The sequence below is a fragment of the Pelodiscus sinensis genome, chromosome 12, assembly GCF_049634645.1.
Source record: "Pelodiscus sinensis isolate JC-2024 chromosome 12, ASM4963464v1, whole genome shotgun sequence".
NCBI classification, from domain to species: Eukaryota; Metazoa; Chordata; order Testudines; family Trionychidae; genus Pelodiscus; species Pelodiscus sinensis.
In genome coordinates this window covers 45370558-45383093 of record NC_134722.1, presented here as the reverse complement: position 1 = coordinate 45383093, position 12536 = coordinate 45370558, and the positions used below count along the sequence as shown (strand labels likewise).

Below are 12536 nucleotides of genomic sequence, written 5' to 3'. Positions count from 1 at the left end.
TCAGTGCTGGGTGGATTGATTCGGGGTAGGTACAGTTGGCTTCTTTAGTTGGTGGGGTCGGAGTGCTGCGGGATCACTGCAGTAGGGATGTCAAAATCCGTTTATCAGTTAGCTGGTTAAACGTTATGGTTAACTGGTTAACTGCTTAAACAGAGGGAGGAGGGGCTGCTCCAGTCCCGCTGGGCTGGAGTGTTCCTGCCCCCCAAGCAGGGGCTGATTTAGCTGGGCAGGAGTGCCCTCACCCACGGCACACTCTTCTGACCAGGCCAGGACCCCCACAGATGGGGGCTGCTGGAAAAAAAAAGGATAGAGAATAAGATGGAGAATATCTTATTGCCCTTATATAAATCCATGGTACGCCCACATCTTGAATACTGCGTACAGATGTGCTCTCCTCATCTCAAAAAAGATAGACTGGCATTAGAAAAAATTCAGAAAAGGGCAACTAAAATGATTAGGGGCTTGGAACGTGTCCCATATGAAGAGAGATTAAAGAGACTAGGACTTTTCAGCTTAGAAAAGAGGAGACGGAGGGGGGACAGGATAGAGGTCTATAAAATCATGAGTGGTCTGGAGAAAGTGAATAAGGAAAAGTTATTTACTTGTTATTTACTTGTTCCCATAGTATAAGAACTAAGGGCCACCGAATGAAATGAATGGGAAGCAGGTTTAAAACAAACCAAGGACGTTTTTCTTTGTGCGATGCACAATCAACCTGTGGAACTCCTTGCCTGAGGAGGTTGTGAAGGCTAGGACTGTAACAGGGTTTAAAAAAGAGCTAGATAAATTCATAGAGGTTAAGTCCATCAATGGCTATTAGCCAGGATGGGTAAGGAATGGTGTTCCTAGCCTCCGTTTGTCAGAGGGTGGAGATGGATGGCAGGAGACAGATCGCTTGATCATTATCTGTTCTGTTCACTCCCTCTGGGCACCTGGCATTGGCCGCTGTCGGCAGACAGGCTACTGGGCTGGATGGACCTTTGGTCTGACCCACTATGACTGTTCTTATGTTTCCCATGGCGGGCTCCAGTCCCTGCCAGTTAATGGTAACAGGTTAGCATCCCCTGGTAAGGGTTAACCGTTCACATCCCTACCAGGAGATGCAAAGGGCTGTGGCTCTGTGAGCTGATGTCCTTATTTATTAGCTGGTACCTGCTGCTGCCCTGTCTGCAACCCCCCTCCTGCTTCGATTTGCCTCTGTAGTGCATTAAAGCCCCAGTGATCAGAGCCTTCATCAGAGGCCTGCCCTGTTACCTCCCTGCTGTGAATTCCCATCCCCACAGCCCCATCTCGGTTCCCCTCTCGGACCCGCAGCTGATTCCCAAGCAGCGCAAACGTGGTTCCTGGTGCGTCCGGGTGAAGAATCGAGGGGTTAACAACCGGACTGTTCCATTTCTCCTCTTCTGGATGGTGCACCTTGGTTTTTCCCGAATGGTTCAGTCAGAAAGGGAAAGGGGGGGGGGGAGGGATCAAGGGGAAGATGTCACTATCTCTGATCTATCTGTCATTTTTATTTTACAGCCAGTGCCAGGGTGGCAGGCAGCATGAGGGCTGCTAGAACGGTGCTGGGGAGGCCCCCGACCTGCATCCTGGGGAGTGTCTGAGAGCAGGTGAACGCTGACGGAGGAGGGGGGAAGACAGACGGAAGGAAAGCGGGCGAGGGAAAAGCAGCGCTCCTTGGGAGTGGATCCTGGCTGCAGAGGGCTACGCCATGGCAACGAATTTTAACGACATCGTCAAACAGGGCTACGTGAAAATGAAGAGCAGGAAATTAGGGGTAAGTGGGGTGGGGCTCTTGGGGGTTCGGATGCGTGATTCGCTCTGATGAGCTTGGGAGATTTTTTATCCTCCCTTCTCCTGCTTTTGAAACACGGGGGCAGCTGCAGAACGCAGAGAGACCTCCCTTCCGGCCCTCTTTTGTGTCGAGAGCATCCTCGCTGGAGATTCCAGCTCTGGCTTATGCCTGGGCACCCTTCCCAGCCGCCGCGCCCTCCTGAGAGCTCTGAGCCCCCGTCTCCGGGGCGCGGGGCTGTGCGGAAAGGGCTGTCCCTGGTCATCCTGGGGCCAGTAAAGTTGCAGCCGTGCTGTTTCCGCCGAAAAGTCTGGGGGCTGGACGGGGTTTCATCCTTCTCATTCAGCTGCGGGAGTCTCCCGCCGAGAGCGAAGCGGCCGGGTTGGGTCGGCCCAGGAGAGAAGCGGTAGGTGTGTGCATTTTAAAACAAGGCGGCCGCAGCCCCCGGGGTTATTTCCAGGCGAAGGGGAGAGACGATGGTTTTGCACTTGTTGCTCCCTTGTAATCCGGCAGGAATTTGGCGCCCTGGTTTGTGCCGGCGCTGGCTGCGACACCGTGCGGGCCGGGGCTGATTTCAAGCCGCGATTCAGGCCTCGCAGCCCTGTGCGAGGCACCGCCAAAGCCAGCAGGATCCCTCCATCCTGGTCACCCCAGGTCCTTCCCATGCCACGGGGACGTCAGCGCAGGCCAGGGAAGAATTAAATCGCCCATTGTGCAGCTGAGTGGGGGGGGAGGGTGCTGCACTCCCCTGTGGGGGATGGGAGGCGGGGGTGGTATCAGGTTGCTGATTTGGGGCTCAGTGCTGCAGTGTGGGGAGCACCCTCCGCTCCTCTGGATCTCCGTGGGCCTTGATGGCGTCCAAGGATTCGGTCCCTGGGGAGCGGGCCGGGGCCACTGCCCCTCTGCTTAGCAGAGTCGTGCAAGGCCCAAGGGCCCGGAGCTATGAGCTGTGCTGGAGCCGGCGGTGGGCAGAGCTGCCCGACTAGGCACAAGGATGGGGGAGGGAGGATCTGCTCCCAGAGGAGGCTCCAGTCCCACCACCCAGGAGCAGTTGATTTTCTCACCTGCCGCCTGCCAGGTGCTGGCACGTGTCTGGGGCTCCCAGGCTGCCGGTTTGACCCATATTTTAGGCAGGGTTGCTGGAGAGCCGGCGCGCTTTGCATCTCAATGGGGAGGGCTCGGCCCGGGCGCGCTCTTAAAGGGGCCAAGCGGCAGCTGTCAGACAAAGAAGCCCCCAGCCTGGCACAGAAGAGATGCTGGGGGCTGGGGGGCGGCGCAGGGGCCGCTCTCCTCTGCTTCGTGGCAAGGCCGCAGGCTGCCCCTGTGTGCTGGGATGGAGGGCCTGGGCGGCCACACCTCAGCCCTGGGGCTGGGCCCGGCTGGGCTGGGTGAGGGCAGAGCGGACACGCCTGGGCCAAGGAACAGGCTGCTGCTGGAATCCCTTGGCGCTCCTGGCCCTTTGCTGGTCTGTGGGACCCGAGGAGGGGCAGATCCAGCCAGTCCGGGATGGGGGGAGGGGTTCAGATCCAAGCAGTCTGGGATGGGGGGGCAAATCCAGCCAGTCTGAGATGGAGGGGGGGGCAGATCCAGCCAGTCCGGGATGGAAGGGGGGCAGATCCAGCCAGTCCGGGATGGGGGGGGGGGCAGATCCAGCCAGTGCGGGATGGAGGGGGGGGCAGATCCAGCCAGTCTGGGATGGAGGGGGGGCAGATCCAGCCAGTCTGGGATGGAGGGGGGGGGCAGATCCAGCCAGTCTGGGATGGAGGGGGGGCAGATCCAGCCAGTCTGGGATGGAGGGGGGGGCAGATCCAGTCTGGGATGGAGGGGGGGGCAGATCCAGCCAGTGCGGGATGGAGGGGGGGGGGCAGATCCAGCCAGTGCGGGATGGAGGGGGGGGCAGATCCAGCCAGTCTGGGATGGAGGGGGGGGCAGATCCAGCCAGTCTGGGATGGAGGGGGGGGGGCAGATCCAGCCAGTGCGGGATGGAGGGGGGGGCAGATCCAGCCAGTCTGGGATGGGGGGTGGGGCAGATCCAGCCAGTGCGGGGATGGAGGGGGGGGGCAGATCCAGCCAGTGCGGGGATGGAGGGGGGGGCAGATCCAGCCAGTGCGGGATGGAGGGGGGGCAGATCCAGCCAGTCCGGGATGGAGGGGGGGGGCAGATCCAGCCAGTCTTTCGTGGCCAGAAGCGGGGATTCCCGGGGCTGCAGCGGTGGAGACTGGGAGCCCTTGGGCACCAGCAGCTACTTGAACGGCCCAGAGCTTCCGGTTGCCGTGGCAGCGGCCGGGAGGCCTGGGCCTTGTTCCATCCCCGGCCCCGGGGCCACGTCCCTTCTGCTCTCCCATCGTGGCGCGGTGGCGCTACTGGCCCTACCGGCCGGGCCCCGGATGGGGCAGCAAAGAGTCGTCCGTTTGTAGGCCGGTCGGGCAGCGGGTCCTCTGCGGAGCGCCGCCCCGGCCTTTGGGGCACGGCCGTCAAGCGGAGCGACTGCCGCTGGGCACCGGCCTGTCCCCGCCGTGAAGGCGTCCCTCCTGCATGGCGTGAGGGAGGATTTCACCTCCCCACACGGTGCCCGGCGGCCGCGTGGCCTGTGGAAGTCTCCTGGGCACTTGGGGCTGATTTGCCCGGGTGAAAGGCCATGTGGGTCGTCCCCTGTGCCGGCTGGGCCCCGGGCCATTGCCAGCTGCGAGCCTCCCCTCTTGCTTTCCGGGGCCTTGCTCCGAGTGGGTGGGACCCTCTGCCAAGCCCCCAGCAGGCCAGGTGCCCGTGGCGGAGCTGTGTGGATGTATTGGGCGTGGTAAAGTCAAGGGAGACGAGGTTTGTCGGCACACAGAGCCCGGTTTGCTGTGTCCGTTGAGTATCTGGGCAGGAGGGGAAGCCAGGCTGCTGGCGTGGCAGGCCGAGAATCTGCCCCCACCTGCCAGTGGCTCCCTCGGGCGTGGCTCAGCGCTTCGCCCGCATCCATGGCTTCGGCCTCCCAAGCTCTCCGCCGCGAGGGGCGTCTCTCGCCCCCGGTGCAGCTGGGAAACGGAGCCCAGAACTGCGAAGGCATCCGAGGCACGCGTGGGAACTGACAGGGGAGGGAGAGAACCTGGCGTGCGCCTGAGGCGGCGAGACCCAGCTGCGGGGCCCGCAGGAGTCTGAGCGGGAAGGCCAAGCGTGGCTAATGTTGCTGCTGGATGGATGGAGGGAGAGCTTACGACTGTCCTCCATGCACAGGCAGCCTTGGCCTCCTTCCCATCATCCCCTGCGCCAGGCGCCCCGTCCCTGTGTGCCAGGCTCCCCTGTGTGCCAGGGCCCCATCCCTGTGTGCCAGGCTCCCCTGTGTGCCAGGGCCCCTCTGCATTCAAAGCCCTCCTTAAGTGGCATGGCTGCTGTGAAGCCAGCGAGCGTCAGCTGAGAGCTGCCTCCTGTGTAGTGTGCTAAAGCAAGTCAGGCTCCGTGGGGGAGGCCTGGGGCCAGCCTGGGAGAGGGTACAATGTCCCTTGCCCTGTATGGTTGGCCATGTGTGAGGCAGGGATACATGCCCTGTCCTTACACTGCCTCTTGTGCGAAGGCTGCCCTGTGCCCCTGCTGCCTCATGCGAAAGCTGCCCTGTGCCCCTGCTGCCTCGTGCAAAGGCTGCCCTGTGCCCCTGCTGCCTCGTGCAAAGGCTGCCCTGTGTCCCTGCTGCCTCGTGCGAAGGCTGCCCTGTGTCCCTGCTGCCTCGTGCGAAGGCTGCCCTGTGCCCCTGCTGCCTCGTGCGAAGGCTGCCCTGTGCCCCTGCTGCCTCGTGCAAAGGCTGCCCTGTGTCCCTGCTGCCTCGTGCGAAAGCTGCCTTGTGCCCCTGCTGCCTCGTGCAAAGGCTGCCCTGTGCCCCTGCTGCCTCGTGTGAAAGCTGCCCTGTGCCCCTGCTGCCTCGTGCAAAGTCTGCCCTGTGCCCCTGCTGCCTCGTGCGCAGGCTTCCCTGTGCCCGTGCTGCCTCGTGCGCAGGCTGCCCTGTGCCCCTGCTGCCTCGTGCGCAGGCTGCCCTGTGCCCCGTGCTGCCCTCCACAGGACTGGCAAGGACTTGCCGGGTGGCAGAGCTGATGCGCAGAGCCGAGCCTGCGGCGCTCCCTTGCCGCATGGGGAGACACGGTGCTTCCTCCTCCGAAGGACCCTGTGGCTCTCTGGGTGGCATTATCCATCCCTTCCCATTGTGAGCTCCTCAGGCGGGGGCTGTGTCTCGTGTGGGGCTGGGGCAGCGCTTCGCCTGCTACTGCCACGTACGGACACGGGTGTTTTGGGGTTCAGCCCACTCCCGTAAGGGGGTTGTGTGCTCGCCTGCCTGCCGTTCTCTTGTCTGCCATACAGTCAGTTCTCTCCCCGCTGCTCCACGCTGGGGGTCTCACAGCCCCGGCCCCCCAGCAAGGCTACATGCGTGCAGGTCACAAACTGGCTTCCACTGCCCCTTTACTGTTGGGAGAGCGACCGACGCCCTGGCCCCGGTCCCAGCTTTCCCCCATACGTCTGCCTGTGTGCTGGCCCATCCTCACATGCCCTGTCAGTTCATTGTCTTCAGAGCAGGGGTGGGGAACCCCCAAACCAAACCCTCACCGATGTGGCCCCACATTCCTCACTAGGAGGGCCTGGGCTAGTAGATTTTGTGTGCTCCAGCCCACGGAGGGGGAGAGTTCTGGGGGGAAGGGGGAGGCTGGAGCACCAATGTGGGTTCCCGAATGCTGGGGGGGTGGGGACCCCAAGTCTTGAGGGCCAGATCCAGGCAAGCTGAGGCTGCATCCAGCTCCCAGGCTTTAGTTTCCCCACCCCTTCTTTACGGGGTCAATACAGTGTGGCTCATTCATATACCTGGACTTTGATTGCTATCCCAGTGCTGGGCTGGATTGGATCCAATGTGAAACGAGTTTATTTACTCCAAAAGAGAAGAGTAAGTGATGCCGAGGGTGAGGAAGGATGGTGGGAGGGGTCACAAGGAACCACACGTGAAAATACCCTTCTGAGACCCAATAGAATTTCAGAAAGGTGCAGCCTTTGGTAGCCAGATTCTCACCTGCACGCTGCTCCGGAGGCTGCCGGTTTCCAGCTTCTCTTCCCTGCTTGTGGGCTTCCCATCCTCCCGCTCATTTGTATGCAAAGGAGCGTCCACTGTTTGGATTCCACACGGCTTAATTTACATTGGAGACAGGTAGGCTGCGGCCTCTCCTCCTGTCTGGGAGAAGACCGGTTTCTCCCTTTGTTTGGTCGCAGACTTTAAAGCAGGACATGAGTGGTTATCCATAAAACCTCCGGTAGCGTGAGTGCCTGCATTTTACAAGGATGTTAATCAGCAGGGAGTCACGGGCTTTTATAAAACACCTTGCTCGACACACCGCTCGCTATAACACAGTCAGTCGCTTCGGTTGCTTCTCATTTCAGGTGCAGCCCCTCTCCCCCGTCTTTATAACTGAGGCTGTCTCCCCTATTTGCTAGGCTGATGGCTTTGTTCACTTTTTATGCAAATGGACTTTTGTTGCCGCTGGTCACGTTGCTTAATTTACATCAGAGATGCTTTCAGGCAGGTGGAACCGTGTTCTTTTGTCTGCAACGGGCGTGGCTTAGACCAAACACATTTTAAGGCCATCTTTGCAGTGAGTTTCTAGAAAGTCCTTTGCAGGCTCCCTGTAGGTAGATCCGGCAAGACTACTGATGATCAGCGAATTATTCGTTTCCCAGTGGTATGCTCCTGTGGGCGGGGGGGGGGCAGTAAACAGCCACGGGCTGGATGCAGTTCACTGGGGTTGGCCCCAGGAGGCCGCTGGACACTTGATTTACCTGCGTATCCACAGGTACGGGCCGCGTGTGGCTCCCATTGGCCGTGGATTGCTGTCCCCGGCCAATGGGAGCTGCGGGAAGCGGTGTCCCCATTTGCACTGCTTCCCATTGGCCAGGAACAGCGATTTGCAGCCATTGGGAGCAGCACGCGTCTGTACCTGCAGAGACACATGTCAATCAAGTCTCCAGGGGCCTGCCAGGCCCTGTGGAAGCCATCTGTGGTGTATGTAGCTGCAAAACTCCAGTGCTTTTCTTTTCTGAGATCTGCCCCTTTAAATTCCTCCCCGCTCTGACCACGGAGACCGCTGTGGCGTGACGCACACACTCGGCTCTCTCTTACGGAGCCTGCACTGTACTTGGTTCCTCATTCCTCTCCCCCCCCCCCCCTTTAAAATAAAAAGCTGGGTGGAGTGGGCTGCCCGGGGGGAGAGGCAGGACAATGTGGTTGCCTCCAGCCGAGAACAGGGAAAGTGACTGGCCTGGGACATCTAGGATCAGATCGTCGCTGGTCACTTCATCTGTGCCTTGGTTCCCCGCTGGTAAAATGGGCACAGTGCTGCAGATGCCCCCAGTTGGCACACCCACCCTGGAGGCCAGGAGCAGTCAGGCCCGGATCCTGCACGCCGGACTCTGTGCAGCAGGAGGGTGGGGGGGCGGTGGGAAGGCTGCGTTCCTTGGGCCAGTCTCCCCGGCCGACTGGAGCCCCGGGCATGGAAAGCTGCATCGGGGGCTAATTCTCTCAGACAGCTGGGTAAAGATGTTTTCTTAGGAGCAGCTGGAGATTCGCCGGAGGCGGGCCTGGGCGGCCGGGCGGGGAGGAAGTGCTACGTGCGGAACAGCCGCTGCGCTCCCCGGGGGCTTGTTATGTGTCTGCAAAGCTACAGCGCTGGCTCCCTGCGTCTGGGCTGTCCACACACCCGGCTCGTTCAGCTTTCATCCTTCCAGTGCAGGGCTGGCTCAACATGCACCCTCCCCGGGGGGGCAGAGCTAGCTGGATTCCAGGGGGCCACATGTGGGAGGGGATGTGCTCATGGCCTGCCTCTGGCTGGGCACTGCTGGGGGAAGCTCGCAGCGGGCTGGGCTCTGGCAGGGCACTGCTGGGGGAAGCTCGCAGCGGGCTGGGCTCTGGCTGGGCACTGCTGGGGGAAGCTCACTGCGGGCTGGGCTCTGGCAGGGCACTGCCGGGGGAAGCTCACTGCGGGCTAGGCTCTGGCAGGGCACTGCCGGGGGAAGCTCACTGCGGGCTGGGCTCTGGCAGGGCACTGCCGGGGGAAGCTCGCTGCGGGCTGGGCTCTGGCTGGGCACTGCTGGGGGAAGCTCGCAGCGGGCTGGGCTCCGGCAGGACACTGCTGGGGGAAGCTCGCGGCGGGCTGGGCTCTGGCAGGACACTGCTGGGGGAAGCTCGCGGCGGGCTGGGCTCTGGCAGGACACTGCTGGGGGAAGCTCGCGGCAGGCTGGGCTCCGGCAGGGCACTGCTGGGGGAAGCTCGCGGCGGGCTGGGCTCTGGCAGGACACTGCTGGGGGAAGCTCGCAGCGGGCTGGGCTCCGGCAGGGCACTGCTGGGGGAAGCTCGCGGCGGGCTGGGCTCTGGCAGGACACTGCTGGGGGAAGCTCGCGGCGGGCTGGGCTCTGGCAGGACACTTCTGGAGGAAGCTCGCGGCGGGCTGGGCTCTGGCAGGACACTGCTGGGGGAAGCTCGCGGCAGGCTGGGCTCTGGCAGGACACTGCTAGGGGAAGCTCGCGGCGGGCTGGGCTCTGGCAGGACACTGCTGGGGGAAGCTCGCAGCGGGCTCGCCTGGCTCCGGCACAGCATCCGGCTCTGCCGTGGAGGGCCAGCAGTGGGTGCCGGTGCCAATCCCTGTGGCAGATGCAGCAGTGGACAGACAGAGGGACAGACTGTTTGGCTCTCTCCCCCCCGCAGTTTCCCCATCTCTTCTCCTCCCTCTGCCAGGGAGCAAGCTGGTTAATTTCATGGGGGGGCCGAAGGGGGGGTGAAAGCCGGGAGGGAGACCAGATGAAGGGGGAGGGGGCAGAACACAACAGCGGGGAGGGAGGGAACGGGGAGGGGGGTGTTGAACTGCTGCGGGGGAGGTGCTGGGCGGGAGGGAGGAAGCCACCACGGCGCCGGTGCTAGGGAGGGGGCAGGTGTGTGCCAGGGCCCGGGGGAGCAGGCGCAGTCAGGCAGACGTGGCCCTGCTCCCGCTGCCACTAATTAAGTGGGACTGCTCTGCAATTAACGCTGGCAGAGTGACAGGTGCGGGGCGGGGGAGGCGGCTGGAGCTCCCCAGGGGAGCGGGGGGAGGGGGCGGGGGGCAGGAGCAGCTGCAGACGGCTGCCAGGCTCCACTTCCCCCAAATCTAGCTTAGCCTGTGGGGCGAGTCCTGGGACTAGGGCAGATGCCGGTGCTGCCCATTTACCCCCCCCCCCCGAGAAGAACCACCCTGCCCCCCCATGCTCGCTGGCGTCTGGGCTAACGGGACGTGCTGGCGCTCTGCCCTTCCTAGCGCCTTCTGCCAGGGAGCCTAGTGCTCGGCAGACAGAGTCCAGTCCTCCCCTCACCCCCCCGTGGTAGTCCAATCCTCCCCCCCCCCCGTGGTATTATCCCAGGGAAACTGAGGCACAGGAGGGCCAGGGTCTTCTGCCGTGCCCCATCGTGTGTCAGAGCAGGGGGTGCAGCTGGAGCATGGCTGGTTCCTTGGCCCCATGCCGAGATCGCTGCCCCGCCGAGGGCAGGACGGGAAGGGAAGGAGGCGGGGCAGGGTCTGGCTGCCGCAGCAAGGCAAGGCGGGCTGGGCCGTCGGGGCGGGGGCTGGGAGCGGTCAGAGCAGCCCTGCCCGGTGAGAGGTGGGCCGGGGTGCGGGCAGGACAGGAGTGGAGTGGAGCAATGGCCGTGCCGAGCTGAGCTCTCCCTCCTTCCTGTGCATGGTGGCGAATGTGTCATGCCCCCCCACCCGACTCCATGCTCTGGGGGATTCCTCTTTCCCTGGGTGGTCAGGACCCCGGGAGCTGTTCTTGGCTCCTTGCGCGGCCTTCTCTACGTCTCTGCCTCGTGCCGTGACTCAGTTTCCCCTCAGGGGACAGAGGCCAGTGATGTCTCCTCGGTGGGAGGCTGGTTCGCGAGGCAGGGCGCCGGGGCCGCACCAGGCGCTGTTTGGCAGCAGGCCCCCTTCCTGGCTGGGAGCGACACTTTCCCAGTGGCAGCAGGTAACGGGAGCCTGGCCCAGTCCTCCCAATGAGCTATGAATTCGCGGGGTGGCATTAGCCCTTTTGCTGCTGAGCCAGTGCCGCGGCTGGCGTGCTCCGCCCTCTCCTGTCTGCCGTTTGCCACGGGGCTTGGGGAGCGGGCGGGGCCGGTTCGGTGGCAGGGGGCGGGCGGCCCTGGCAGCCGGGGAAGGTACTTGTGGGGCACCGCAAAGGGCAAGTTTTGCCCTGCCCGCCGGTGAGGAGATGCCCAAGCAACGGCCCTGGCATGTGTACGCGCATCGGGAGCAGGCCAAAATAGCTTGGTCTCCTCACCTCAAAAAAGATATTTTGGCCTTGGAAAGGGTTCAGAAAATGGCAACTAAAATGATTAGGGGTTTGGAACAGGTCCCATATGAGGAGAGGTTAAAGCGACTGGGACTTTTCAGTTTGGAAAAGAGGAGACTGAGGGAGGATATGATAGAGGTCTATAAAATGATGAGTGGCGTGGCGAGGGTGGATAAAGAAAAGTTATTTATTAGTTCCCATAATAGAAGAACTAAAGGACACTAAATGAAATGAATGGGTAGCAGGTTTAAAACTAATACAAGAAAGTTCTTCACACAGCGTGTAGTCAACCTGTGGAACTCCTTGCCAGAGGAGGCTGTGAAGGCTAGGACTATAACAGAGTTTAAAGAGAAGCTAGATAATTTCATGGAGGTTAGGTCCATAAAAGGCTATTAGCCAGAGGGTAAAATGGTGTCCTTGGCCTCTGTTTGTCAGAGGCTGGAGGGGGATGGCAGGAGACAAATCGCTTGATCATTGTCTTCGGTCCACCCTCTCTGGGGCACCTGGTGCTGGCCACTGTCGGCAGACAGGATCCTGGGCTAGATGGACCTTTGGTCTGACCCAGTACAGCCGTTCTTATGTTCTTATGTTCACTGGCCGTGGCGTGGTGGGCTGGTCGGGCGCAGTGCTGCTGGTATTTTCACCCCCCTCCTGGCCCCAGCCCAGATTACACTCTGGGCTAAAGCATAAGCTAAGCGCCCAGTGGGGAGATTCAACCCCTGCCCAGCGGGCACGGACTGCGCTTGCGCTGGCAGGGGGAAGGCAGCATTGACTTTCCGCTCACACGCCAGCTCTCACCCCCACGACCCCGGAGCCTAGAGAGGGTGGCCCCGTGTTCCTGACCGTTCTGTGCAGGCTGGGGCAGAGCCTGGCTCGGGTAAGGCAGGTGTGGCCTAGTGCACGGGGAGGGCTGGGTTCTAGTCTGCTGCTTGGCTTCCCGTGCCTCAGTTTCCCCACCTAACGGGGCTGCTGATCCCGCCCTCCTTTGTGAGGTGCCGAAGGATTCATCCTTCCTGTCTTTGAGAACAGGGTGAAGAGGGACGGGGCGGAGGACCTCCCTGGGGATTTTAAATTCTTTCCCCCTTCGCTCCCCATACAACATAAGCCACCGCAAGGGTGAAAAACGTGGCTCCTAGGGCTGAGTCCCGCTCGGCTGGCCCAGGGGAGCCATTCCCCCAAAGGCAGGGAAGCAGCCCGACTTGGTGGCGTATTCCTGGGTGAGTCGGCACCTCTGCTTCCGCTGCGGCTGCAGATTCCTGGGCTGGGCACTCCGGGCACTCCAGGGCGAAGGCTCTCGGGGTACCAGGCAGAGAAATGCTTTGGAACGGCCCTGGCGTGTGTACGTGCATCGGGAGCAGCTGTGGCCTTGCTGCTCTGGCTTCTGGGCCCCCTTCTGTGTGAGCTACCGACCCGGGCTGCCGCTGGC

The 12536-nt window shown here is 62.0% G+C and overlaps 1 protein-coding gene across 2 annotated transcripts in view; it reads left to right on the top strand.

The window, feature by feature from the left end:
* The window catches only part of DOK4 (docking protein 4), a 48939-nt gene that overhangs the window by 16632 nt on the left and 19771 nt on the right, over positions 1-12536 (top strand). For both annotated transcript variants that reach the window (XM_075940423.1, XM_075940422.1), the window contains exon 2: positions 1522-1777. In XM_075940423.1, coding sequence (XP_075796538.1) covers positions 1712-1777 — 66 coding nt within the window. In that variant the 5' untranslated portion in view covers positions 1522-1711. The remainder of the gene's footprint in view (positions 1-1521; positions 1778-12536) is intronic.